The sequence below is a fragment of the Aspergillus pseudodeflectus genome (assembly GCF_044049435.1).
Source record: "Aspergillus pseudodeflectus strain CBS 756.74 chromosome Unknown BJX68scaffold_4, whole genome shotgun sequence".
NCBI classification, from domain to species: Eukaryota; Fungi; Ascomycota; class Eurotiomycetes; order Eurotiales; family Aspergillaceae; genus Aspergillus; species Aspergillus pseudodeflectus.
Genome location: NW_027263780.1, coordinates 555,644 through 581,630, shown reverse-complemented (window position 1 = coordinate 581,630; position 25,987 = coordinate 555,644). Strand labels below are relative to the sequence as shown.

Below are 25,987 nucleotides of genomic sequence, written 5' to 3'. Positions count from 1 at the left end.
ACCACACTGAGAGGCTTGCTTATCTACCTCAAAACCCCCTCTTGGATCATTGCTTGTTATATTACATTTACCTCTCTCTGAAAATACTCTACCGCGCAAACACCTAATTCACTTAATTGATCCACCATGTCGCTCAAGCGCAAAGCTTCATTCCCGACCATCGCATCGCCTCAGCCGACCCAGACCGGCATCGACCGACGGTTCATGGATGACAGTCCAAAACATCTTCATTGCCGGACACGGAAGCGTGTAAGAAATGATCGCCCCGACGAACAGACGGTATATGGTAGGATTGCCCTGGCATCGAAGGCGTCCAGTCTTCGTAAATAGCGCAAAATTGCTGACAGGAAACAGAGAATACTCTGCGCTGGCTGTACACAGCGCAGCAGCGGGTGCAGCAGACGCCCACGCCCCCTGCAGATCAAAACGAGGACATAGAACCGGAATTGCCGACTGCCATCGACTCTCGTCAACAATCCCTACTTCAATTCTTTCGCCCTGTGCAACCATCCTATCCTCGCTGCCCTTCCACACCGATAAGTCAATCCGCCAGCGGTCCCTCACGAGATATTCCCAACACACTGCAAGGCCGCGACATGATGGTTGGCTCACCGTCCACAACGAGACTTAGCGGTACGGTGTCACCGGCTTCTCAAACGGCTGACTATAGTGTGAACATGGATATTCTCTCGGGCAATGGCGAATCAGCCGAGCACCCCGGGCAATGGGCTGGAACCCCGGGATGGATGTGATGCATTGGCTTCAAGACAGCCAGGACCAAAGCAATTCGCTTGTTGTTATACTTACTTTTATACCCTGGTCCCATGGTTTTGGACCCCATTCTTTGCTTTTTGCCTTGATTTTCCTCACGAGCGTTTTGATAAGTCCATGATTGCAGGCGATCATGATGTCGCACTGAACCCTGTTCTGCGGCTTGGTTGCTTGTTTCATAGCGTTTCCATTTAGAGTTAATATTCCTGCGGCGCAGGGACTATCATGATCGCGTGCCTACGGTCTCCAGCCGATATTCTTGTGCATGTCGAGCGTCCAAATGGCTTTGGGATTGTCTGAACCCCTTTGAACAAGAAGGTCATCGAGAGTCCCCGTGGTAGGCCCTGTAGCGATCAGAAATGAAATGAACATGATGGTCAGTTGAAGTAGTGTGCCTGATCAACTGTCTCAGCAGGAGGACGATGCTTGAGCAATGAGAGTTTTGATAAACACAGCTTTGAGCAAGAGAGACTCGGGGTTACTCTGAATATTTCAAAGTAAAATGCCGAATACATAGGTGGAAGACCGACCAAGCTGCCGCCCCCAAGTACTGTATCGCTTGCGGGCTCGACGTTGTGCCGTTCAGTTTCTCATTCCGGAGTAGGTTTATGAATAATGGCATCATGCGGGGATTTATGCAGCTTACGGGAGCTTTCTGCCTGATTAACTAGGCGACCAGTCAACATCAAAATCCCGACACAGCTTCCAAAGCAGCAACATCCAATTCGCACGATCAACAAACCTGGCAATCAACCGCGATCCCACCAACGACATTAGAGCAGAACCCTGGCTATCGGGATTCAGCTTTGTCTCTCTGCAGATAACGAACGACACCTGGCAAGCCAGCCAGCGCAGAACAATTCAATCTCCTATTCCTGTCCCTTGCCTGGCATTAGCTCACTAAGCCCGAGGCGCTCGATCGTGATACCCATCAAGCTCACGCATCGATTGGAAGAGAAGGATGGATGACAACCAGGCTGTTCAATATTTGGAATCGTTGATCGGCCAAACACTACGCGTGCACGCAACAGACACTCGCATTTTCGTGGGCGTCTTCAAGTGCACGGATGCGGTAAGTCAAGTCTCGAGTTAAAGTGTCATTGCTCTGCATGGAGGTGCAAAGAAATAGGCTTCAGGGCTGAGAACTATGTTGACTGATTCGTCCATCGTTCCCCAGGCTCGGAATGTCATTCTCGCCAACACATTCGAATATCGTTATCCAACAAAGACGGCCATTCGAGATGCAGCCCTGCACTTGACAACTGAGAGCTTGGAAGAGACGCAGAACCTAAAATTAAATATGACCAGTCGATTTATTGGTCTTGTGGTGGTGCCGGGTCAACACATCACGAGAATCGAGTTGGAGGAGACCCCGCAACAAAGTCGCGTGCGGGAGTCAGTCCAGACATCGTGACGGTGGCGCTATTCAGCTTCCGTTGACGATTTACTTCCGTGGCGAACTCTAATCATCAAGAACTTCTCATACTGCCCCTTTCTTTGCTTTTTCCACCACCTCTTTTTCAGGGTCGCCTTTGCTTACAGATGTGATATGCAACGTTCACGTGGGAGAATTGTGATATTGACTGCTGTTGTTGATTGGGGAGCTGCCTCAAGGCGCAAGCATGCGCAGAGAGTGGGCAAGCGGGCTCTCGCTACCAACTCTTGCAGGTACCCCCCTGCAAAAGGAGGCTCAAGCTTATCCTGACTGGATATTTCGACGTCTCTTGTCTGGTTGTTGGTCCACCTTCGGTGAGGTGCCAAGATCTAGATGCGAGCAGTGAGACTAACTGCAACGTGGTTAGGGAGGAAATATGACGAAACAGATAAATCTGCGTTTTCTTGGCGCAACAATTGCGGCTTGGCAGCATCCACCATGATTCTGACTGTGCCAGGATGGACTGGCGGTGTTCCTGCAGTTTTTGGAGGAGAAGAGCCAGGGAGCAGCCAGATGGGTGTGCGTTTCCATTACCTTGCCAGTATCCCCGTTATCCTCCGCTCTGGACCTCTCAATGAGCAATGGCCAGAGCCCGACGCCTGATAAGGACCAAAATAGCAAATGAGCGGAAAAAAGCAAACTCAACACGGGGAATTATGATCGTTTGTGCAACCTCAGCCACTGTGAGTGGCCATACGAAGTCGGGTATCTTCGGAGCTCATCAGAAGCTGACCACCAGTATATCTTCTGTCAGCGGCGGGTCTTGATTCCCTCGCAGTTGTGGGATCTAGACGTACGGAGTTCTGCGACGGAGGGCCTATGAGGAGGCCCACACAGCCGAAGCCAAGACCAGGTGAGGGGAAAGATGAGAAGACGATGACTGAACGTCTGTGCTTGACGCCCATTGCGGTGAGGTACCGGCTTGGTTGATTTGAACACTTCAATCATAAGCTTAGAAAGGCTCTTTAAGAGGCGTGCCGAATAATATAGATGGGAACAAGCAAATACAAAGTCGAGATGGGGGCCGGTTCCGGAGAACTTATAAAGCCTAGCTAGCTCCTGTAATTCATGCTCTTAGGAATGATGACGGTATTGATCGACAACTCCCCCCAAGTCTAATTGATCTGCTTTCTGGCCTGCAGCTCCATCACATCGACGTTATTATTGCTATTTAACTTACATGTACTCTGAACGACGTACTCCTGGCCCCGAGCGTCCAAACAAGATCTCCAGGCATCCATCATTAGCACAGCTCAGTCGGGCCGACAGTTAATCCGAGGGCAGCCACATCCACATCCGTCCAGTGGCTTTGCAGGAATCGAGACCATCACATTCGCTGTGCAGGTTCCAAGTTCCGGCCTTGGAGGCGAACTGTCTGAAACTAAGGCTCCAACGCCTCGTCTCTTTCAACTCTCTCATCGCTGTACGCCTTCGTGCTTTTGCTTTCCCCTCCAGCTTTTGTTCACATTATCAACGTCTGTCGTTTCCTCCTTCCCTGGCTTATCAGGTACGTCTGCCCCTCCCTTCCCTACTAGCCTTTCCGGCCCTCCACATAATGACGCATCCTTCCACGGCTCCTCTCTCATCGACTTCTCCCCATCACCCGCTCCGCAATCCCCAATTTGAGCTTTCTCAGCTCTCAAATCCCTCACCCACTTTTGTCTCTTTCTCCACTGTCACAGCCTCGTTGCTAACCGCTTCATCTGAAGGAGTGGTTTATCGGCAAATCGGAGCTTTCCCTTCCGGCGATCTAGCTTTCGGTGGCTTGTAAGCTGTGATGCTACCATCGTCCTCGTCCATTTCCATTTCTTCCAACATCAAACCCGCTACCTGACCCGGGTTTCCTCGAGTCCCTTCCTCCTTCGCCCTCCTCGAGTCATCTTTTCCACGAGCGCCGGGTATCCGCGGTTATTCTCGTCGAATTTCATATCCATAACATCTCGAGTAGGCTGCAACAACGTATCTTTGCGGGAAACCTCTGCCCTTTATATACTTCCGCCAATATCTGTGGACAGGTTTGCGGCCAAGACCTCCTGGCATTCCGAAACGCCAACAGGGTTTATAGCCACTGATCCCGAACCTATACGCATCCGCTGAGCGTGAGGGTCGGATCTTGGCACACATATCTCCTTGCAGCATGGGTCAATCTCATTCCAAAGGCAATTCTGGCGCTGGGGATTCGCTGCAGTCGTATCCTTCGTTTTCCAAATCAGATACCAAGGAATCCCTTCGATCTTTCCGAGGGTCTATCCGGTCGAAGATCCGCAATACCGACAGTCCTCGTGCTTCAACATCGGCGCTGGCCCAGGCCGATGACAAGTCCGATGCAGCCTCACTCAAGTCCGTCGGGAGCCGGCGCAGCTCCACCAACTTGAGTCGACCTGCGTCCGCGGATTCTGCGGCACCAACTGATGCTCCCGATCCACCTCCTTCTCCCACCATGTCGAGCAGCCTAAAGCGAGGCCACCAGGATGTAAACGCCATGAAACAGAGTGGCGAGGTCGACCACGTATCCGATGCTCCTCCAGCCGCCGCTCCGCCCGCAGGTACACAGCAAAAAGTCGGCGAATCGATCCTTATCAAGCGAGAAGATCAGTCAAATCCGATCCTAGATTTCATTATGAAGACACCGCTCCACTCCGAGTCGTCCGGTTCTCCGGGGATGGGCATGGGAGCGCTAAAATCTATTGACCTTGACGACATGATCACTCGTCTTCTCGATGCGGGTTACTCAGCCAAAGTCACAAAGACCGTTTGCTTGAAGAATGCGGAGATCGTGGCTATTTGCACTGCTGCACGCGAGCTGTTCTTGAGCCAACCTGCTCTCTTGGAACTGTCAGCCCCTGTTAAAATTGTTGGCGATGTTCACGGTCAATATACAGACCTCATTCGGATGTTCGAGATGTGCGGTTTCCCTCCAACCTCCAACTATCTGTTCTTGGGTGACTATGTGGATCGCGGTAAACAAAGTCTGGAGACAATCCTTCTTCTGCTCTGTTATAAGCTGAAGTTTCCGGAGAACTTCTTCCTCTTGCGTGGTAACCACGAGTGTGCAAATGTGACTCGTGTATACGGATTCTATGACGAATGCAAACGGCGCTGCAACATCAAGATTTGGAAGACGTTCGTTGATACCTTCAACTGCCTTCCAATCGCGGCTACAGTAGCTGGGAAGATCTTTTGTGTTCATGGTGGCCTCTCCCCGAGTCTTTCTCACATGGATGATATTCGCAACATCGCCCGCCCGACCGATGTGCCGGACTATGGCTTGCTGAACGATCTGCTTTGGAGTGATCCTGCCGATATGGAGGAAGATTGGGAGCCCAATGAGCGTGGAGTGAGCTACTGTTTCAACAAAAACGTGATCATGAACTTCCTGCAGCGTCACGACTTTGACTTAGTCTGTCGTGCCCACATGGTTGTTGAAGACGGTTATGAGTTCTATCAGGACCGAATTCTCGTCACCGTGTTCTCTGCTCCTAATGTGAGTTCGGATGCCACTGTTATCACACTTTTGGTTCTATCATGCTAACCATTGTGATTCCTAGTATTGTGGCGAATTTGATAACTGGGGTGCGGTCATGTCAGTCTCTGGCGAGTTGCTTTGCAGCTTCGAGTTACTGAAACCGCTGGATTCTGCCGCCCTCAAGAACCATATTAAGAAGGGTCGGAAAGAGCGGAACAGCATTCTCAATAGTCCTGTAAGTTGCTCCTCACCTACACTTCTTCGCACTGCCAAGAATAAGCACCGCTTCTCGTGTGACGCTGCCGAGAGTCTTGTGCCTTCTTTCCAATGTTCCCTCTCAGACTCACTTTGCTTTTTGCAATTTTGCTAACTTCCTTTAGCCCGCCGTCGTATCGGCCCAAAGTTATTAGACGTCCAAGTGATGGCATGCCAAGAATTCGGCATCCGCCGTATGTCACCATCGAAGCGATCTGGACCCCAGCACGTAGCGGTCAATCAATGTCCCATGCCATCATCGGTGCAGTCAGTCTTCTCAGTTGATTGGACCGACCGGGCTATCCTGACATTGACACTAATACCGCGCCCCAATTTCTTCTCAGTACCATGCGTGCAACGAGCAGCAGCCATTGCGATCCACTATTGTGACGCGACAGAATAGACTGTATAGTCAGAAGCCACCTCGCTTCATATAATCCCAGTCTGCCGAATACGGGACATGGCATGTCCGCGGGGTTCAGCATTACTTTACCCGTTTCATGAGATACCTCGTGTCCCTGTAACAGCCCAATACCACGGTATAAAGGCCGCGGGAACCGAATTCCTTTCTTTATACGGACAAGCTTTTTGAGACAGAGATGCCCAAAAGCGAGCATATTCTATTCATTATAAGAAAGGAAAGACAGGAAGTTTGTGTTCGTGTGGCTGTTTCTCATTTTCTACTTTCTCTCTTCTACTCGCTCCGTGGTCGAGCCTTTATGCTTAATGATATACATTGCGCGTTTTATTCTGGTTGGTTGTTTGCAGCACAGTTGTTCTCGAAATCTCATCTCGACTCGATTCATGAAGAGTACGCGGTTGCTGTTTCTTTTAGATAGGACATAGGATACGATTAACATATCTGACCATCTCCCCTGATCACGCTTTCTTGTATATCCTGATTCTTATTGCAGTACCTTTCACGAAAGTATAATCCGTAAACCATCGACACTCGCCAAGGACAGGTTTTATAGGCAAAAAGTAACACTGCCTCGCTGGCTTCCAGCCCGAGCTTAAATTCCAATGTCTGGGCTTTCCGCGCGTACCACATCCGCTCTTTGATCCGGGCTAGACTGGTCCTGGGGCCTCCTTCAGAGGCCCGCCGTTACTCTACTACTGCTGGCCTTTCCTAAAACAGGAGCGAGGTTGCAAGGAGCCATTTCGTGAGAAAGTTCAACTTCTGAACTCGAATAAATCTTGATACAAATGCAATAAGAATACCTAGAGTAGCATAGCATACAAAAAAATATCCTGTTCGCCAATGAGGTGGAATGGAAAAGAACCAGAAAAAAGAAGACATGTTGAAGTTCGTATATGCAAGACCGCACAAGTCACTTGGGCCAGAAATGGGAAGCGACGGTTCGAAGAAACTTTTGTTCTCACTCGCTCTACTCGTACTCGCGCACGTATCGGTCCGAAAGGTCAACGTCCCACATCGGCCGCTCGACAACGGCAACTTCGACGCCGTTACTGGCTGTGGCGTCCTCGACGGACTCGCCGGCGAGATCGAGATCGAGACCGGTATCAGTGAAACTCGACGCAGAGGAGCTCAGGGGTACGATTCCCAGAATCCCCCGGTACTTGTACGTAAACCACCAGCGACGCGGAGGCGCAGACTGGGCGTCGGAGGATTTCACAATCTGTTTGCTGGGCGTGCCGTTGGGCTTGGCCTTGCCACCGCTGCTGCTGCTGCCAGTGGCATTGGTGCCATCTGCCCTCCTGAGATGCGCAAGGCGGATATCGTTGTTCTCATTGTATTCGTCGTCTTCGCCCTCTTCGTCGACGGGACGCTCCTTCTCGAGCGAGACCCATTCACCGGTGGAAGCGTCTGGTCCAACAAAGTCGCGGGCCTTCTGGTCGAAGAAGACGGTTGATTCGGCGAGTGGGATCCGGTCGCCTGCGCCGGTGTTGGATTTCTTGTTTGGTTTGCTGCCGCGCTTCCCTTCGCCGTCCTCCGTGATTTCGCGTTTGCGCTTGTGCGATTGTTTCTTCTTTGGCGTTCCCGTGGCGTTGGTGGAGTCTTCTTGGGTGGCTACCTCGGCCAGTTCTTCGGTCGACGGGAAATCGTGCTTTAGATCGAACATCCAGAGCCAGGAGGTGCCGTAGAGCCAGAGGCGTTCCCGGGTGGCGTCTGACAGGTCCCAGAAGCAGCCCATGGCGCGGTCCTTGACGCCCTTGAAGTCCGCCGGGAGGAAGGCCTTGGGGTTCCGTCGTGACCATTCAGAGAGTTTGCCCTCTAGGGCATCGAATTCAACGAGCTGATGTTCTGTTGTGAGGGCCACTAGGCGGGACTCGCCTGTGTTCGCCGTAGTGGCATTTGAAGAGCCGTTTGTTAGAAGTGACTGTTGAGTGGCATTGGGGCTGGGGGGACGGAAGGATAGGAGGGCGACGCTGGCCTTGAGGCGAGGGATGGGGGAGTCGCTGGCGACAGCGCGCCAGCGCTCGCCTTCGATTATAGGGTAATCTTCCTCGTCATCGTCATCGGACGACTCGTCGTCTGACTCGGCGGTAGTATTTATCTTTTTAATTGTGGCTTCGGTAGCCTCTTCTAGGGACCATGTGTCAATGCAGCCGGAGAGGTCGCCCGAGGCGAGGATCTTGCTGTTATGTGAAAAGACGACGCAGCGGATAGTTCGTTCATATGTACCGAGCGTTCCGTGCGATATGTTCTCAAAGCGAGTGTGACGAGGGGCTCTGGAAAGGTTGACTAGTTTGGGCAGGATTTCGGTTTTCTCTGTAGCAGACGAAGCGGGTTTGACTCTGGCGAGGCAAATGTCACTGTTTGGCCGCACTATAGAAAGCCATCTGCTGTCTGGCGAGAGTGTGACAAGTCGCGCTCCGTCTTCAGAAAGTGTATCTGGGGCATCCAATTTCTGCACGCGCAGTGTACCCCGTTCATCGCCCTTGCGTCGTCGCACGGAAAACACTTTGACACTGGAGATCGTGGCAACGACAAGGATCTTCCCGTCGCTGGATAGTGTCGCGGAGGTGATGTTTTCTTCGCCCTGAATCATGACTTTCCCAACAAGCCTGTGCCGTTGTCCATCAGGGACTTCATGTAATGAAGTAGGGCCCCGGGACACTCGCCAAATGTTCACCTCCCTATCCCAGTAGCTCATCACAAGGCGGGAGGAAGGTGCGGAAACGACTGGTGGAATCTGAGGAAGGCTTGGGAGGTTTCGGTGGTGTTCTTTTCCGAATTCACGTAGGGGCAAGACAACGGGGCTGGCATCAGGTCCTATTTAATGTTAGCCACTGCTGACGATTGGCGAATAGAGTAACACGGGAATGCGTACCTCCAGAGACGACGATGCTCAGGTTCTTCGTCTCATAAACAGCAAAAGTTTTCACATCGTGAGTATGGTACCTTCGGTGTGTCACCTCCGCCCATCTGCTGCTCTTGTCGCCCTTCTCGCCGACTGTCTTCCTGTAGACCACAGTCCTTTGGTCTGCACCGCCACTAAGGACAGTTTCTCCGTCTGCACTGACTGCGACATCCAGTGTATCGGCCAGATGTCCTTGTAGCCGTTGGATTAGAGAGTAGTTCTTCGCGTCCCAGAACCGGACTTCACCAGCAGAGTCTCCAGAAACAACGGTGCCATCCGGCAGACACTTCACTGACCAAACCAGCAGCTCCTTCGAGCCTCCGGTCGGACCCTTTCCAAGACTGATTGTGCGCAAGAGCTGCCCACTTCGGATGTCAAACACCCGGATCGAGCTATCCGCATACCCAGCCACAATAGTATTTCGATCCTGGAAGGTCACACTCAATACTCTCGGCCTCTTCGTCGATGGCCGCAAGATCTTCAAGAACTTCAAATCATCATCTGCGGTTGACAATATCACAATCGACCCATCCGCACACCCAGCAGCAAGATGCTGACCCGTAAACTCCCCCTCCGCAGGCGGAAGTGGCTTCATGTCCCTTCCCTTTGTAGGCTGCCACCTTGGCTGTGCAGCAAGACACCACATTTCCCCATAGCTTCCGCTTGAGTGCCGCTTCGGCCGACCCTGTTCAAGATCCCACTCTGTTACTGTCGTCGAGTACCCAATGCTGAAGAGCCGCAGGCGACCCGCAAGCTTTTGTCCGTCCGGTCCTTCCTCCGGCTGGTCTAGCGTCCATGCTAGACCCTCTATGCTCCTGTCCTTTCCGCCGTGCAAGATGGTTTCTTGGAACCATGCGCCGCGCATGGGATTCCATAATTCGATGTCGCCGTTGGCGCGTCCGACCGCGAGGCGGAGGGTGGACACACCCTTTCCGCTGAGCCCAACTGAGGGCGGGTGCGAGAATGCGAGCGCATTGATCGCCTGCGGATTGTATGGTATGAAGCGGCAGCGGTGGATATCCATTGTCGGTAATTTGTATGCTGGAATTCTCGAAGGGTTGCGGCGACAAGGTTTTGGTTCTGCGGAGTCCAACGCTGGTGATTTGCGGTGTGAGAGGTGTAAAAAGATCGGTTCTCTGGCTCAAGTTAAAGAGCCTACCGCTATACAGACATTCCGGTAATTGTTATAGAGTAGACTGTACGGTTGAATGGGTTATAGAAGCCGATTGTTGGTCTCGGCGGTGTTCCTACTTTTTTTTTTCTTGATACAAATTTTAGCGTCTCGGAGGTTCCACCGGTGGTATCAGTCACGTGATTTCGTAGGAACAGAAGTAACATGCTTGCATTGACATGCTCCTCAACAGCAGGACTATCTGGATCTGGCATTCAAACAGAGAGGTTTAGAGTGCTACCAGGAAGACTGTGTCGCTCAATGACCAGGTAAGAGCTAAGTGAGCAAGCGAACATTCAGCCTAGCTTTCCTCCCAAATCTGTAGAAAGTACCTACATTGTGCTACAAAAGCATTTGCTGACTGAGCCTGTTTCGCATATAGCTAGTTCGCGATCGGCCTTTCCAACGAGCTACCGCACATCAGAAGCGATCCCGAAAGTTAAAGGGCTATCTATGAGCTGGCCTTCGACCCTCCGGAGAGAGGACATGACTCGCATTCAGAGGAGGGTGGGAATTGGCAGACTGTGAGTCTCAAGCCGTTCGAGAGGAATCTGTGGAACAAGATAAGGAGCGGCCGGACAGCGACAGCCAACCAGTTCAGATTGCTGCATTGCTCACGGTTCACGGTCATATATTTAAGCTTCAGACTTGCCAGCAAACAATGAGGTGATAGTACTCTTGTACGTCAAAGGAATGGCTGACAGAACAGAGTGCTAGTTTGACCTTCGAATAGCGTATTGAAGTATCGTTGACCAGCCACCCACCCACCACAAGAGCTGCATCGAGGAGAGAGACAAGGATGGGGCATCTTGAGCCGGTGAAAACAAGGAATGAATCGCTTCGATACTTCAAAAGGAAGGCCGTATCGAGGACAAAGGATGACAGACATCTGCATGTCTTTGGTAGTCTTCATTGCTTGAAAGACTGCCACGTCAGTCAGACCCCGGTCGAGATTCCGCCATCGCGGCATCCCATTAGGACGAATTATGTCGCTCCTCAAGTCGGAGGGCCTGATAGGGCAAGACTGTCGCAATACTACAGGGATGGGGCTCCCCTACGGGGCCCAGTCTCAAGTTCGAGGACCACAGAGGCTGAAAGGGAGACCACTCGGTGGGCTTAGACAGGAGGGATTCATGCATGCGCTTCGCGACTGCTCGTAAACCTCGATGAAAGTGGCAATGAGCTACCTTTCCGGCAGAAACCCCGTGCGGCTTGCAGGTTCCAGCTGAATCGGCCGCGCCTCGTTGCAATTGGAGTTGATCGTCAGCCCAGTGCGGGGTATCTCGACATCAGCCACGATCTTTGCCTGTTCGCAAGCCTGAGCCGTCGTCACCACCCCCTTGGATTGAGATATTCTGGTATCCTTCTTTCAAATGGTATGACATGCATTGCCCTCTAGTGGTTACTGTACCACACGCGCATTATAGTGGTGGCCAACCACTTGAGGTAATGCTGAGAAAGACCAGACCCTCAGCTGCAAGTGATTCAAGATGAGAAAGCCACAGCTCTCCATCAGTTCAGCGACTCTGGTTCATCGTCTCATTGGCTCTGATTGAAGAGAGCTACATATGAGCAATGTGTATGGGCGCAAGGCAGGATTCTGGTTCAATCGATGTTTATATATAGATGATTCGGCGTCTCACAATCAACAAGCCCAATCAATGATAGCGCTTCGCACAGAGCCCTCAGAAATTCGAAAGCCAGCGGCCTTAGTTTCAACCATGTTTGGGCCAAAGTTACTTCAGGGTCAAGTGGAAATGCGTCAGCTAGATACGGTACGTGAGGGAAACAATGGTGCCCCGTTGTTAAGGGTAGTGGATGAGCCGACGAGGAGAAACTCAATCTCTCCGCACCAGATGGCTGGGGTAGTATATCGTGCGACTCGCGTGTTGTCGCACGCGATTTCAGATAGAGTTGGAACTTGGATGCTTTTTCCAAAGTACAGGACATGTGATACCGCCCGCGGGGAACTCAAATGTCGGTAAATCTTGCTCGGCAGCTCGATGAGCCCAAGGCGCCTCGCTTGATAACGAGGTTACTTTGCCATTGTCCCTTGGTTCAGGAGGTGGCTTATGCGGCGACTCAGCTTACCTCGCAACATGTCGGAACTTGGAAGAGTTGGCAGATTCGCAATTGTACCCCCAGTCGTCGTCGCCCATCTTGCAGAGCTCCGCGGTCTAGGAGTTAACTTGACGGGCGACCTTCCCTTAGGAGGATTGATTCTCAATCTCTTGCGCGTTCCAAGCTGGCGAACAGGGATTCCATGAATTTCTTGTGGCCCAGGCCTGGAGAAACGCTAAGAAAACTGGGAACAGACACGCCAGATTAGCAACAAGCGCGATTGACTTTAACGCGATCCTCGAATCAACGCGCGTAAAGGGCTTTTCTGAGTCGCTGCCAAGCGTTGCGGATAAGGCTTTGACCCTCGCCGGTTTATGTCATCGTTGCGTGCCCCTTAAGTGAACGGGCAAGCCAGAACTCAATTGCCGCACTGGAAGTATGAAAGCTCCCGTTGAGGTGGGAGAATGAAGTCCAAGGGAGTCTCCAGAGTATCAGTACTCCTGGGAGACTGGAGTGTTGACTCCCAAGATTGAGCAACCTCAATTTGATGATCTGTGATTCGAAAGCCCAGAATGGGGCACGCCGAACGGCGGAAACGTGGGACGCGAGTCAATCATGACGCCATGGATCTGGTCCGAGGTCTCGGGCGCAGGATCTATCGATTCGATCAACACGCCAAAGTTAATTCTGCCGTTGATACGTTCGCGTTCGTGTTGACGAGTCCGATGCGGAGTCACGTTTGGGATATCCTCGTTTGCAAGTCACAGTCGTGACCCGAACTCCCGGTCTCCGGCCCTCGAAATAGGTATCCAATTACCTATAATGAGAAGTCAAGACCACTATGGGGTTATGTGGAGTCGTTTTCTTTACACTACGGCCTGTCTGCTCTCTTTCCGTGGGTGTCTTTTAAAGGAGGTATTTTACTAGCCTTTCCGACTCCGGCTCTGGGGCTGTATGTATGCCTGTATGGAATTTGTATGCGAAAAGCGCCCACCTTCTGTAAGTATTACAGTCACCACAGCCGCAGAATCTGCTGTCCCATTGAAGACACTGTCAAGCATCGAGACAGAGGTAAAAGCAGCGTCTGCAAAACTTCATCCACGGTTTGCGAACCCCGCAGGCTCGGTGAGGCTAAAAAAACTTCTCTCGGGAGGGTCCTTGTGTCACATTTTCTTCTCAGCGGTCAAGCAGACCCAGCAGATGCAAAGTCCCAAGATGCATTCGAGGGCGTCTCATTCGCTGAACAAACAAAGCCTCAAGATCCTGGCAATGGCATATATACCAGCGGTTCAGCCGCATACGATGTATATTGACTTTGGGGTTGTTGGCGTCTTGATTACTTCTGATATTCGAGATTCCGAGGTCAGTCTAGACTTCAATTCATTACATGGCTACATCAACGACAAGTTGACAGCAGGCCTTCAAATTCATGATTTATATCTGTCCTCGTCCTCCACCGAGAGAATTTTTCGACTTAAAGAATGGTGGATCTAAGATGGAGTCTGCACCGGGCATGAGTTTCTCCTGTATCTATATGGAGTCGCTTGAGTAATCGCAAATGAACACCACAGAAGATCCTGTATACGCCGCCGTACGAGTGCAAAAAGACTCAAAAGCCACTGTACGGTGTACGCTGACTCCTGTGGGAGTCCATGAAGTACCGGGAGTACTACTCCGACTTTCATACAGTGTACTGAGACAAGTCCAGGAGCCTACTACTACTGCTGAGATGAATCGACCCCCCCTTAATAAAGCATCAAAGTGGCAACAACAATCTTCAGACTCGCCATCTCCGAGAATGGAGATCTTCAAATTATCAACGGGGTAAACGCAACATACATATGATATAGCTGGAGCCGAACACTGGAAGGATCCGGAGCAAAAAAAAAGCCATCTGAGATTTTCGACACATCCACGGACCGGTACGGCGGTTCCGTCCCCAAATAGTTCTGCAGTCCTTCTAGAAACCTTCCTTTTCCAGCCCCTCCGTTCTGTTCTTCGAGATTCTAGTGTCCACTGGCCCACTTGCTGGGCCTTTTTTTTCTTCCTTCATGTGCTGTCTATCGTTCACGGTTAGCCAACGGAGCTTGCTGAATGAAGAGTACGTAAAATGGAGATGATTCCAGTTTTACCCGGTCATATATTGTCGTGGTTTATCATCTACATATGTGATTCAAGGCTCCTCGAGGTTGGGAGATCGGAAAAGGCAAGATGGCCTTTTGGCGGCTATTCCAAATTTAATTATAGGAACCACTCATTTCCTAGACTCTTCAAGTCAACTTTAGTCAAGCCATTCTTTCGTCATAAGGAACTCATCCTAATCTCTCTCGAACATGAGGTGAGAAAGACCGCTGCACACTTAGCAATATTTCCAGGCTTTGCAGGCTCCGCAGTGGGTTGTGCCAGGCTGTTAGTAACCTCGTAGTATGTGACCAAATGTGTGGTAATTTCGGACCCGAATGCGGTGGACTTTAATAGCTGTAAGTACTATGTATGATTGAAATTGAGTATGGACATACAGTATCTGAAATAGAGGGAAATAACGATTCTCAATTATCATCGACGTTCGAGTCCGATATCATCCTTGCCGGTATTCAGGTATCTATTTCCCCCTGGCGATTGCACACATCACGATGTTACACGGGCATTCGTATTGTACTTCAATCATCGTCTGCCAAATTTAGATGGGCGATTTTCGACTTGCTTCACTTAAAGGGTATCAATTAAACTATATACGCATGGAGGTATGCATAGCGTACGGAGTGCACAAGCACAGCGTAAGGGCGACTGCAATTGAGAAGTCTGATGAAGTATTCGATGGCTGGCGATGGGCAACGCTGCAGGAACGTCGCAGGGAGACTCAATTCGCGTTTGATATCCCAGCCCCTGCAGGAGCCGAGAGGCTTGGAATCATGGCTGGTACTACTGCGGTTGCGCCTGGACTTCCTTGGAGGCCTCTCCATTCGCAATAGCAGCTGGCGCTGACCTGCGAGACGCATACTAATCAGAAGGCTAATGTGCCCCATCAAGACGAGTCACGAATCTCCTGCCAGTTTCGATTGCCTGATCCCTGTTCATGTCATCATCATTAATCTTACAGTACGAGAGGCGTTTGTTTGCTCCCCCTTTCCCCCTTGGAGATTCTGTCCTCGATGGCTGTAAAGTGATGAGTCAGCCCAGACCCCCTTTTTGCTACAATGACCAACAACCTCCAGAGTCCAGACGACAAGTCGGATATAACGAGTGGAACAGCCGATCTGTTTGAATCCCTATGGGGAGGGAAAATACGGGAGGCAGCATCTCACTATTTACGCTGGCTTCAGGACTAGTAGTTCCGGCGCACCACGGCCGCACGGCGACAAAGAAGGCTGGGACTCATGGGGACATGATCAACTATAAAGCAAGGCAGTGACTCGGACTTTGGACTCAGCGAGGCCAGGGATAGCTATGGTTTCCAAGATGATCTGATAGTTTCGCGAATATCCACGGAGACTGGAGGCATAAGTGACATCGCCGCCAGCCACATCAGCCTCTACCGATCCGAAGGGACCAAAAGTGAAGATCATGTTCAAATTTGCCTGTTGCCAGGTCGTCATGAGTCGGAGGAAAGGGGTATCGGTCGTGTACTTTTGATGTCGGACAAGCGTCAAACGAAGCTTCTCCAAGGACCGGGGACGTGTCGCACGCTTATAGAAAAGAACCCTTAAGCTCCGTCGCATCTCACCTGAGGCTTACATCGAGACAGAAATCTTATCTTGGGTGTTCACCTGAGCGGCTTTTATATCCGAACCGTGGATTGGGTTCTGTTGGCGGGATAGACAGTCAAGTTGAGGACTGCCTGGCCTCAGTCGTCGAAATGGCTTCTCCAAGTTGGAACCAGGAATAAGCACCGAACCAGTAAGCAAGTATTCTCAGAGCATCACAAGCGCAGTCACCCAAGTCAATCGACCTGAGTTCCTGGGTAGAGTAGGCAAGAGAGCTCTGCGGAGACTGCGGCTCGAAAATCGACATCATGAAGCTTGACCAATGAATTGGTGAGATCATACTCCAAACGAACTGGGTGTCTGGATCGTACATCGAGCACGTCAAGGTAGACTAAGTCGCGAGTCGCGACTCCAATGCGAACCAGTCTTGCCAGCCGGTCGTCAGCAGCTGAAAGTAGATTGTTACCGGGAAAACCGACCATCGAATCGCATGTCGACACCCTGATATGCAAGTGATGGGCACAAGTCGCCAAGCTTGCTCGATCAGAGCACCGAGAACATGCCGTTGGCAGCGGTCGCAGACTTCATGGAAAGATGAACATTCCTGCTTCTGGCCGTTCGAAGCATCCATTGTCTCGCAGGCATCGACAGGTCAGTGTTGCCTAAAATTACGGGGAGACGCTGTGACAGCCTCCGGTGCTGACCTTCCGAGTGTGGATAGGTTAGCGAGGGTGTGGCTGATATGGAAGGGCCAAAAGGATCTAGAAATTACCAGTGGACGAGCTCAAAAATACGAGGGAGGGAAATAAAAATCCATGCGCCAAGCAGCCGAGGTGTTCCTGGCTGGAGCCAGGGAGCAGAAAGGCTGGGAACGACTCGCTGGAGAGGCCGGAGATCTCCCACTCAGGCGCCCACCACCAGAACGCGGGTGCTGGACGCCGGCAACTGGCGTGGCAGCTAACGACCAACATAGACCAGTCGTTTCGCTGCACCACCAGAGAGGGGGACTGCAACGTCAGAAAGGTTATCTTGGATTGCAGGTCATTTTCAAGTCGCAGGATTGAGATTCTTCTTCGTAGGTGTATCTTTAGATTGATGAGGCCGAGCCCCTCTCTCTGAAGAGCCTGGATCAGAACCCCAGCAGCCCAGCGAACCTCGTAGTAAGACTGGTTTGTACTTCAAATTACTAAACTAGCTGTCATACTAACTGAGGTACAACCCCGTACCTCTTGAGTGTTGTGATTGACTTTCGCGTTTCCAGTAAGGGTGTCTTGCCTGGGCTCAGGCCGCGTCTAACAAATTGGCTCGCTCTTACAAGCTCCATGCGAGGTTCTGGAAAAGGGAGCAGTGTCAACTTGAACTTTCTTTAGGGTCCAGTAATACAGCTCACCATCTAACCCTTTATTCATGCAATCTGTTAGAGCTGCGTGTGGGCCAGTAGTTAGAACTGCGGGCATGACCTGAAGAACACATAGCTGGTACAAATGCATTGATCTGTTTCAACTGCGAAACGCCGTTCGAGGGGCAATCAGCAGGCGACTGGCAACTCTTCAACGATCGCGATAGACCAGCATCCGCTGAGACGAGCTGAAACAGGACGGGGGACCAGGACAAATTGAGCCGGCTCCAGTACACGATACCATACCCGAGCCCGCCTTACTTGGGTTACCCACTCCCTCAATACAGGAGAGAAGCGTCACGTTTTACCATACACAATACAGCAACTAACCTCAGGCTTCAGCCGACCGTCTCTCGACCTGTATCTCCGGCTTTCGTCCTTTCTTGCTTCTCTTCCCTTCTCTTTTCTCCCCCTACACCCGCCTGGAGAGAGAAGTCAACTCCTCCTCATTCTTCTCTCCTCCTTCTCCTTCTTCTATCTTCGTCTCCCTTCCCTTCCTCTCCTCCTATCTCTCATCCCCCTTTCCCGTCAATTCCTGCGGAGAGAGATACTGAGACTAGGTCTCCAGGTGAAGATACAGTCGACGACATCCTGTCAGTCGGCCTCATCTTGTACCCGTTGCACCAGCTCTCCAGTCGAGCCGTGTCCGTCTTCGACGTTTCCACCCCTCGACGTTTGTTAACTCAAACGGCGAACCTTTCCCCCTTATCTGCCAGTCGAAATCCAGTCCGTGGCATCGTCGGCTTGATTTTGCCCGATTCAGCTTCTGCCGGTTAGAAGAGCAAAAAGAAGGGTCCTCCTGATTTCTTTTCCGATTTTTCCCTTTGGACAACGCTTTTTTTCGTGTACATGATTCTATCGCGGTTGTGATTTGCTGGAAGGTGAGCAATTTCAACTTTCATGCCATACACCCCCAACCCCTATAGATGTCAATTGGAACACGGAAGACCTCGACCTATGGTATTGCCTTTCGACCTGCGTCGGCCTGAACCAACTGAAAGACGAACGAGTCTCTTCATGATCATCGTGTGCCTGGTGTGGCCGCCGACGAACGTATTCAACAACATTCGTATGTGTCGGGAGAACGGGAGCCTTGCAATTCAACATTTGAGGAATCCGTGGCGGTGACCCTGGGATAAGACGTCGAGATGCACTACTAGAGAGGAATGACATGGGCCAAGAGGATATGGTTGGAGCCGTCAGGGGCAAAATACAATGGGGACTTGGAGCGGACGAGAAGTCATGTACGGGTGCATGAAGATTGCATGTGTATTCTCCCTGTACAAATTCGGTTCAGTGGATGACCCAGCGTCATTTAAGAAACACCATGCTCGTTTCTCTGTCCGGTTTGGATTAAGGGGTTGCTCTTGCCGGAATGCGTCCCTGGGTGCATACTTGAAAAGGACGATCGAGGGCCTCACATACCGACAGCAACACTTGATCTCGCTCCTGCTGGGATTGGCAATAATAATTGAAACGGAATCACACAATGGAAGCCGTGGGACTAGCTTGCTGACCATCGTTGTGCCCGTCCTAGGAACAGTTTCCATTCGAATTCCCGTTGCTTGGACTCGACCTTACCGGATCCCTTTGATGTGGATTTCGATATACCGCAGCTTTCTAGCCTACAAATCGCTCTAGTCTTGAACCAGGACACTTTAGCAGAACTACGGGTTGCGAACTGTACGTTGTGCACATTATTGCATTCTGATCCTCCCCCTGACAATATCCCTACCCCTACATAGGGTTTCGTGCCTGTACTCCTGTTCCACATTCCGGAGTACACGAAAGGCTCGCCAGTACATACACTGGTTCCTAGGGCGAAGACGTTCAGTCGTTCTTTGCCTTTTGAACTAGTCCCCTCCAGATTCAAGCTCGACGGATCATTCCTGCGTCTTGCCCCAGCCTAGATGCCAGACACGCCGTCACGGTAAGGGTTGCATTGTGCCCTCTGCCCGAAGGCCTTTTCTCTGGGTTAGTACTCTTTAGTCCCAAGGAGTTGTCCCTTTATATGCTACGCGCATCATCTCTTCATGGCTCACTATCGTTGCATTTATTCGTTCTTTTAATCTTTAATTCATTCGCTAATACAGTCTCTCGTTTAGTTCTGGCCATCCAAAAGGCTCCGAACCCGTTGTCTCGCCACTATCCATCCAGCATCCAGAGATTATTGTCTCCCCGCTGGCCCTTCCCTAATACGTTCCAACTAATTACACTCCTTGATCATTTTACCCTAATTTGACGACTGTCACTCTCTTAATTCCGTCGTTGCCTGATAGACACGGTGCTCTTCAGGTCCACTCCTTTTAATACCCAGTTCGACATCATGGCTTACAACAAACGCCCTACGTCAAGCTACCAACCCTGTGACTCGTTCTTCGTGGAATCATATGACGACTTCCCTGTTCCCAGGATGGATCCCAAGGAGCATGCCAAGCTGATCGCTCGCGAGCGTCAGTATGCCATCGCCGATGAGCTCTCCAGGATTGCTAGTGAGGAATACCGTGAGGACGTTCTATCTCACATGCTGGACATGGATGTTTGTAACCCAAAGGTTCTCGCGCTACCAATAGATCATGGCTAATCAAATCCTCTAACTCAGGCTTCTACTCTTCCTGACGTTGAGTCGATTGATATCCAGACCGAGATCCAGTGGTTCATGCGTCCCTACCTGCTCGATTTCCTTATCGAAGCCCACACTGCTTTCCAGTTGCTGCCGTCGACATTGTTCCTGACTGTCAACCTGCTCGATCGGTATTGCTCAAAGCGTGTGGTCTACAAGAGGCACTACCAGCTGGTTGGATGCGCTGCTCTGCTGATTGCTGCCAAATACGGCGACAAGAAGGACCGTGTACCGACCATCCGGGAACTCAAGTCGATGTGCTGCTCTCTGTACGACGATGACATGTTCATCCAGATGGAATGGCATGTTCTGCAAACGCTTGGATGGACTATTGGACACCCGACTGTGGACAGCTTCTTGCAAATGGCAGTTTTGGATACCCCGTACGATCCCGAGGTGGAGCATCTCGCGCTGTACATCTCGGAGATTTCGCTATTCCACCGTGAGTTCGTCTCGAAGCCGTCATTCGACCTCGCGAGGGCCTCCCTGGCTTTGGCGCGCTGTATCTTGAACAGACCTCAACCTCGTCACACGGAATGGGCTGCCCAGTACGACTCTATGACCCTGGTCGGGCTGTCACAACAGCTTCACCAACCGTCCCAGGTACTTTCGAGGAAGTATTCCTCGTCCCACTATTCCCGGGTGTCCAAGATTCTTGAGCAGTTCCTCGCTCGCCAGGCATCAATTGCCAGCTACACACCACCAAGCCCTCCGTCCGACGTTGTCGTCTCCGAATCCAAGCCTTATGAAGGTGAAATCGGGCTCGCTACTCCTCAGAAGGCCCCTCACCCCTCTAACATGCCTCACGGCTATATCACACCGCCAATTACCCCTGAAAACGAAGCATTCGCCAACGGTAACAATGCAGGCTACGTCAAGACAGTACAAATGCCAACCGCTTGCTCTCCGTCCCCAACTCCTTCGCCAAGTGTACAATATATGGCCCCGAATCCCTACCAACAAGAGGCAACATACCAACAACAATACCTCCAACCTCAGATGAGTTTCACCACTGGATATTAGGCTTGATATCATCATAAAGCGCGTCCGCCGTCGTCGACATCTTGACATAATCTTCGACGTCCCGATATGAGGTTTTCCCCCTCATACATCGTTTGCCATAATTACCCGATCTGGTTACCTCGACCAACGAACCCTTTTGGAGTTCTCCGGCTGTCTCGACATCGACATGCCTGGATTTATTCATTTTTTTTATCTTACCATTTCCTTTTTGTCATTTGCAAATAAAATTGCATACCCCTTTCCTTGTGTTCTAACGTATCATATCATACCTTGGGTGTACCAAGTCGCATCTATCTGCCATTTGATTCTTGACATCTAGCATTGCAAGCGCGAGCATTTCGAGTTCACACTGCATCTAACTGCCTGAAGTTTATCCATTATTCCCTTTCGAAGCCATTTTGGAGTCCCTGGGCTCATGTTCAAGTCCCAACTCCTGATTTCTCATTTTACCTTTCCCATTTTCATCCCCCTCACAACACCTCATATAACCCTCATAATGTGGCTTCACTCTATCACCACCCTCGTGTCTACGTGCGCCCACTGAGGATGCGCACTGTTCTTGGTTTGGTGGGAGGATCCGTCCAAAAAAAAAAGCAGCAAAACACGGATTTCGCAAAATGAGCAAAAAAACTATCATTCTCCCTCAGGATATGGACGTTGCGGAAAAGGAATGGAGGATTCAAAAGCAGCAAAAGAAGGAAGGGGCTCTGAGCTTCTCGGCTCTTGAGATGGAAACTGGAGAGTACGGATGGCAGTTGGCCCCCCCTCCCCATGGAACGGCATAGCATCGATCCATTGAAAAGACGAATCAATTTCTCTTTTTCACTTTTGCTTCCATTGTAAAATGTTGTAGGCTTTGCTTCGTTTTTATCCGAGACGTCAACGACGTGGTATTCGCCTGCAAAATCTGCGTGCAAGAAGTCCGTAACCTGACCTGACATCTGTAAATTGGTCGGAGTATTCCAAACATACATTGCCAACTCACTGCAACCTGTCATCAATGTCAGTGAGTGCCATTGCTCACGCATGCAGTAGTTCTCCCTCTAGCTCTAGCCTAGACCGTGACTGGCAGTCTGACCCAAGAGGCGGTGGAGGCCTGGTTGGAGACCTGAATGACAACCCTTCATTATCTACTACGTATGCGTATTTGAGCATTCCGGTTAAAGTGAGGTGGGTTCGAGTCTAGATCGGTAGGCATTGGATATATCTTCACTCCTGCAATGTCTCGTCGTCTACATATATATGTATCTACTCGACACAATGCATGTAGCAAGTACGCACATAAATAAAGAACCAACTCGGCAAACAACCGGAGATTATTCGGGGCATAAGAGAAACGAGAAAGCGACATGTCCGAAGTCCAAGCCCGTCTTAGTGGCCTACAATTATATGGAATGTCTACGTAGATACGGAATCCATATCACCAGATGAAAGCCTGAATGAAAAAGGAAGGGGCGCTAACGACGTCGAAATTAAGGGAGCTTGAGCTCGGGCCTAGACTCTGGCATCTTACTGGCTGGCTGAAGAAGACCCCCTGGGAGTGACTAAGATAATCTCCTAGCTGGAGCTAAGGAGTCGAGCTCACCGTCTTTCGAGCTGCGAGGGAGAGGTGTAGACAAGCGAAGCGAAGTACGGAGTACTCAAGGGCCGGGCCTCATAAGTGGTGCATGGTGTGCAATGCCGTGCACAAGTCAAACCTGGCTTGGCGAGTGGTTTGTTGAGGTGCTGATAATTGATGAGGAAATCTATCGTTGCAAAGGATGCTGAAGTTCTAAGATAATGTTGTATAATTATTTCATTGGTAACCCGAAATTCTTCTCTAGGGTAGATAGATAGATAGTAGTAGTCTGGAGATGGTACAGAGGACAATAGATATCGTAAAATATCGCGACAGGCCTGATGGACCTCAATCTCGATCTTCCCCTCCTACTCGTGCTGATGCGCTGCGTAGTTTGCACCACGAATGTGCGCTGTCATATGATCCAGGATGGATTCGGTATGGTATGGAGAAGTGCAGTAACGGAGCGAGTCGGTGGCTTGGAAGTTGGCAAGTGAGATGAACAGAGATAAGAGAGGACAGGTGGTGATGTGAGGGACGGACGGACTGACTGATCACAGAGACCAGAGATAGACAGACAGGCAGACACCTCTTGCATAGTGGTAGATCCGACTCACGCGAGAATGAGGTGATCAGGCCGGCGAATGAATGAGTGACATGACATGAGAAACGAGAGCCAGCCCAGCCAGCCAGGAGAAAACGAGATAACCACCCACGCTATGCGGAACGAGAAACGACAGGAAGGAAAAGCGAGAACCAGAAAAAAAGCAAAGGTAAAGTATAATATACAAGGTCGGGGAAAAAGGGTTCGAACTTTGGGGAAGAGCGGCGCTGGCTAACCTGGGGTGGGAAGTAAGCAAGCAAGGGTGTCGGAGACATTGTCGTGGCTTGAACTATTCGTTCGAGATAGGCGACGGATGGAATGTGAGGTAACACGTGTGCTGTGTGGAAAGGACGAAAGGGCAAAAACAAAGGATAGAAAGACGCGATAGTGATAGCATACAATGCAAGGCAATGCGTCCCATGAGAAGAATAATTGTACAGGGGGCCGATTGAGCTGGAAGCCAAGTCCGCGGGCACTGACTGGCACTCAGTGAGCAAAGGAGGAGGGTCTCGGGGGAGGAAGCGGTGACGACGGAAGGCCAGAAACAACATAGTGCAGGTGGCCGGTCGAGAACGCGAGATGGCGAAGGATAAGTCAGGTTAGACCCAAGCAGACTACTGCTTTAGTCCACTTAGCCTGCGTCGATCGCCGCCTCACTTTTTGTATGAAGCCGCGCGGATAGGGCGAGTAATGCAGGAGCTCAAACTGCCAGCAGCGCTAGATGACGAAATGAACGGCGCGAAAGGAAACAGAAGGAACGAAAGAAATAGCCGGGGTCAAAGCACGACTACTTCCATCGCTGTCTGTCCCAGTCCGACGGTCTCGTCTCGTCGTAGATTTGACCGCCATGATTGTGGACAACGACCGGGGGCTGTGATTTTCGTGGACCAGCATTGGACCCTGTACATGCAGAAGCGAACCTGTTAGTGACCTTTGCAAGTGAGATTCGATTCGATCGAGACGTGCATACCTCGTATGTTTGGGACGACGACTACCTGGTCACCGCTGCTGCTGCTGGTGTCGCTGCTGGAAAGCGTGGAATTTGACTCGTTCACTTTGTGCGGCATGTTGAATATGACGGAGTATGAAAGATGATGAAGATGTTGAGTCGAGAGAGCAAGCTGGGGAAGGGCGAGTATATATAGCACTCGGTATATATATAGAAGGTTGACAGGTCGTGGCGGAGCAAGGCTCAAGTGTGTAGTTTGAGCTGATGGGTAGGCGGATTGAGAGGCTCAAGTGATCAGGGAAGAGAGGTAAGATGGACGGAACCTGAATCTCACGGAGATTGTGTTCTTGGGAAGGGAGAAAGCTGATGATAACAGAGTGTGCTGAAGGAGAGACTCGGAGGAGGATGGGACGAGGCCCTTTTGTATGCTCTCGAGGAAGCAAGGAAGGCAGAGGGCGAAGGGTATAGCTCGAAAGCGGAATAGCAGCAGCAACAATAATGAGGATTCAAACCAGAAGAGGGAACGGAGCAGCACAACTAAATTAGCAGCATGCTTGCTTTGGTATAGCTCAGAAGAGAGCAGATCCGGCTGGTTGGATGACCCCGGACTGGACTCTGCATCGCCGGAGTATGAACCAAAACACTGCGCTAAGCCCGATTGTGTGGCCCATTCCTGACCTCCACCACCGCTGCCAGGGGGCTCTCCCAGCCGAAAAAAAGACGAGGCGGCAAACCGGATGCCCCGTTCTTCTCATACTTGCAGCCGAGCTGTCCGCCTTGTCTCGCCCTCAAGGCTCCTGCTCGCCCATCAAGCCTCAGCATGTCACCCTGTTTCGCCACAATGATCGTTGGGGCCAGATGAAGCAGTTGCTCTCTTCTTTTGCTCCTCTTTTCTCTAAAGTTGGTGCATCATATGCGGCTTCGAAGAATGCTCAGCTAAGTCGGACACTTCGTAAGACGCACCAAGCAGAACAGATCCCCTATTGTATCTTACGATCTCGTACAAAATTGTCAGCTTACTATTGGGTCAAAAATGTATATTATTGCGAAATTTACAGCCCGATACCAAGATGGTCACTTGATCAGTCAGGCTCCTCCTATTTATAACGAAGCCCAGAACAGTCTAGCGTTGCTTCATCTCCTGATGACATAAGCCCCCTGAACTCTGCCTAACTATTTTAGGAAATGAATCAATAATCGCCTGGATAACTCGGCTGAAGGCTTTGTGGTGCCATCTCTCGAGAGGATGCTGATGATGAGACACGCCTGGCTGGCGAGTAAGGAGGGAGAGCCAGACGGACGAGGAAAAAGCAAATGTGCCCCTCTGCCGCTCTGTCGCCCGGAATAGTTCGGAAGGGGGCCTTGTTGGTGGATGGATGAGGGAGTGTACAACTCAGAGCACGACTCTGGCAGCAACGGAATTATGCCTCTTGCCAACTACGCTCAATTACGCTTCCAAGGAGAACAGGTCCCGTGACGTAGGTGTGCTCGCTCTACCTGACGGGAGAAGCTACCTTGCTCTGTCTGGACAAGTAATGATATTCATCTCGCCAATTTGCGCGGCATCACCGTATTGAGGCTGTCCACTCGCTTATCTTTACTAAATTTCATCGCTGACGGAGTAGTTCGACTTTCCAACAGC

The 25,987-nt window shown here is 50.9% G+C and overlaps 9 protein-coding genes across 9 annotated transcripts; 5 read left to right on the top strand and 4 right to left on the bottom strand.

Moving 5' to 3' along the window:
* Positions 1 to 126: 126 nt before the first annotated feature.
* BJX68DRAFT_262368 (uncharacterized protein) lies at positions 127 to 752 on the top strand (the record flags this gene model as incomplete). Its single annotated transcript, XM_071044420.1, has 2 exons — positions 127 to 286; positions 355 to 752. 2 exons carry the CDS (start codon positions 127 to 129, stop codon positions 750 to 752), a joined length of 558 nt encoding a protein of 185 aa, XP_070903803.1.
* A 1,537-nt stretch (positions 753 to 2,289) lies between these two features.
* BJX68DRAFT_142831 (uncharacterized protein) lies at positions 2,290 to 2,845 on the top strand. The gene is made up of 2 exons (XM_071036507.1): positions 2,290 to 2,520; positions 2,574 to 2,845. The coding sequence occupies exons 1-2, from the start codon at positions 2,394 to 2,396 to the stop codon at positions 2,807 to 2,809; spliced, it is 363 nt and encodes a 120-aa protein (XP_070903802.1). The 5' UTR covers positions 2,290 to 2,393; the 3' UTR covers positions 2,810 to 2,845.
* A 1,315-nt stretch (positions 2,846 to 4,160) lies between these two features.
* phzA (putative serine/threonine protein phosphatase) lies at positions 4,161 to 6,154 on the top strand. Its single transcript, XM_071036506.1, has 3 exons — positions 4,161 to 5,690; positions 5,755 to 5,907; positions 6,053 to 6,154. Exons 1-3 carry the CDS (start codon positions 4,344 to 4,346, stop codon positions 6,080 to 6,082), a joined length of 1,530 nt encoding a protein of 509 aa, XP_070903801.1. The 5' UTR covers positions 4,161 to 4,343; the 3' UTR covers positions 6,083 to 6,154.
* Positions 6,155 to 6,723: 569 nt separating this feature from the next.
* BJX68DRAFT_227334 (uncharacterized protein) lies at positions 6,724 to 7,018 on the bottom strand. The gene has a single exon (XM_071038649.1). The coding sequence runs from the start codon at positions 6,976 to 6,978 to the stop codon at positions 6,781 to 6,783; it is 198 nt and encodes a 65-aa protein (XP_070903800.1). The 5' UTR covers positions 6,979 to 7,018; the 3' UTR covers positions 6,724 to 6,780.
* Positions 7,019 to 7,109: 91 nt separating this feature from the next.
* Positions 7,110 to 10,488, bottom strand: ura7 (small subunit rRNA maturation protein UTP4). The gene is made up of 2 exons (XM_071036505.1): positions 9,224 to 10,488; positions 7,110 to 9,165 (listed from the first exon to the last, which is right to left on the bottom strand). The coding sequence occupies exons 1-2, from the start codon at positions 10,275 to 10,277 to the stop codon at positions 7,316 to 7,318; spliced, it is 2,904 nt and encodes a 967-aa protein (XP_070903799.1). The 5' UTR covers positions 10,278 to 10,488; the 3' UTR covers positions 7,110 to 7,315.
* Positions 10,489 to 13,175: 2,687 nt separating this feature from the next.
* BJX68DRAFT_227328 (uncharacterized protein) lies at positions 13,176 to 15,004 on the top strand. Its single transcript, XM_071038647.1, has one exon. The coding sequence runs from the start codon at positions 13,440 to 13,442 to the stop codon at positions 13,977 to 13,979; it is 540 nt and encodes a 179-aa protein (XP_070903798.1). The 5' UTR covers positions 13,176 to 13,439; the 3' UTR covers positions 13,980 to 15,004.
* Positions 15,005 to 19,436: 4,432 nt separating this feature from the next.
* BJX68DRAFT_142636 (G1/S-specific cyclin) lies at positions 19,437 to 21,419 on the top strand. Its single transcript, XM_071036504.1, has 3 exons — positions 19,437 to 19,562; positions 19,694 to 20,127; positions 20,191 to 21,419. Exons 2-3 carry the CDS (start codon positions 19,915 to 19,917, stop codon positions 21,232 to 21,234), a joined length of 1,257 nt encoding a protein of 418 aa, XP_070903797.1. The 5' UTR covers positions 19,437 to 19,562; positions 19,694 to 19,914; the 3' UTR covers positions 21,235 to 21,419.
* A 1,942-nt stretch (positions 21,420 to 23,361) lies between these two features.
* Positions 23,362 to 24,030, bottom strand: BJX68DRAFT_142595 (uncharacterized protein). The gene is made up of 2 exons (XM_071036503.1): positions 23,450 to 24,030; positions 23,362 to 23,368 (listed from the first exon to the last, which is right to left on the bottom strand). Exon 1 carries the CDS (start codon positions 23,945 to 23,947, stop codon positions 23,510 to 23,512), a length of 438 nt encoding a protein of 145 aa, XP_070903796.1. The 5' UTR covers positions 23,948 to 24,030; the 3' UTR covers positions 23,362 to 23,368; positions 23,450 to 23,509.
* A 153-nt stretch (positions 24,031 to 24,183) lies between these two features.
* Positions 24,184 to 24,463, bottom strand: BJX68DRAFT_262364 (uncharacterized protein; the record flags this gene model as incomplete). Its single annotated transcript, XM_071044419.1, has 2 exons — positions 24,184 to 24,296; positions 24,367 to 24,463. The coding sequence occupies 2 exons, from the start codon at positions 24,461 to 24,463 to the stop codon at positions 24,184 to 24,186; spliced, it is 210 nt and encodes a 69-aa protein (XP_070903795.1).
* Positions 24,464 to 25,987: the final 1,524 nt, after the last annotated feature.

Bases quoted from the DNA above. Each gene is read 5' to 3' on its own strand.
- phzA (XM_071036506.1), top strand. From the start codon at position 4,344: ATGGGTCAATCTCATTCCAAAGGCAATTCTGGCGCTGGGGATTCGCTG. The intron at 5,691-5,754 runs GTGAGTTCGGAT...TGTGATTCCTAG, and splicing joins CCGTGTTCTCTGCTCCTAAT to TATTGTGGCGAATTTGATAA. The intron at 5,908-6,052 runs GTAAGTTGCTCC...AACTTCCTTTAG, and splicing joins ACAGCATTCTCAATAGTCCT to CCCGCCGTCGTATCGGCCCA.
- ura7 (XM_071036505.1), bottom strand. From the start codon at position 10,277: ATGGATATCCACCGCTGCCGCTTCATACCATACAATCCGCAGGCGATC. The intron at 9,166-9,223 runs GTACGCATTCCC...AACATTAAATAG, and splicing joins GAGCATCGTCGTCTCTGGAG to GACCTGATGCCAGCCCCGTT.
- BJX68DRAFT_142595 (XM_071036503.1), bottom strand. From the start codon at position 23,947: ATGTTGTTTCTGGCCTTCCGTCGTCACCGCTTCCTCCCCCGAGACCCT.
- BJX68DRAFT_142636 (XM_071036504.1), top strand. From the start codon at position 19,915: ATGGCTTACAACAAACGCCCTACGTCAAGCTACCAACCCTGTGACTCG. The intron at 20,128-20,190 runs GTTTGTAACCCA...CCTCTAACTCAG, and splicing joins CTCACATGCTGGACATGGAT to GCTTCTACTCTTCCTGACGT.
- BJX68DRAFT_227334 (XM_071038649.1), bottom strand. From the start codon at position 6,978: ATGTGGTACGCGCGGAAAGCCCAGACATTGGAATTTAAGCTCGGGCTG.
- BJX68DRAFT_142831 (XM_071036507.1), top strand. From the start codon at position 2,394: ATGCGCAGAGAGTGGGCAAGCGGGCTCTCGCTACCAACTCTTGCAGGT. The intron at 2,521-2,573 runs GTGAGGTGCCAA...CAACGTGGTTAG, and splicing joins TGGTTGTTGGTCCACCTTCG to GGAGGAAATATGACGAAACA.
- BJX68DRAFT_227328 (XM_071038647.1), top strand. From the start codon at position 13,440: ATGTATGCCTGTATGGAATTTGTATGCGAAAAGCGCCCACCTTCTGTA.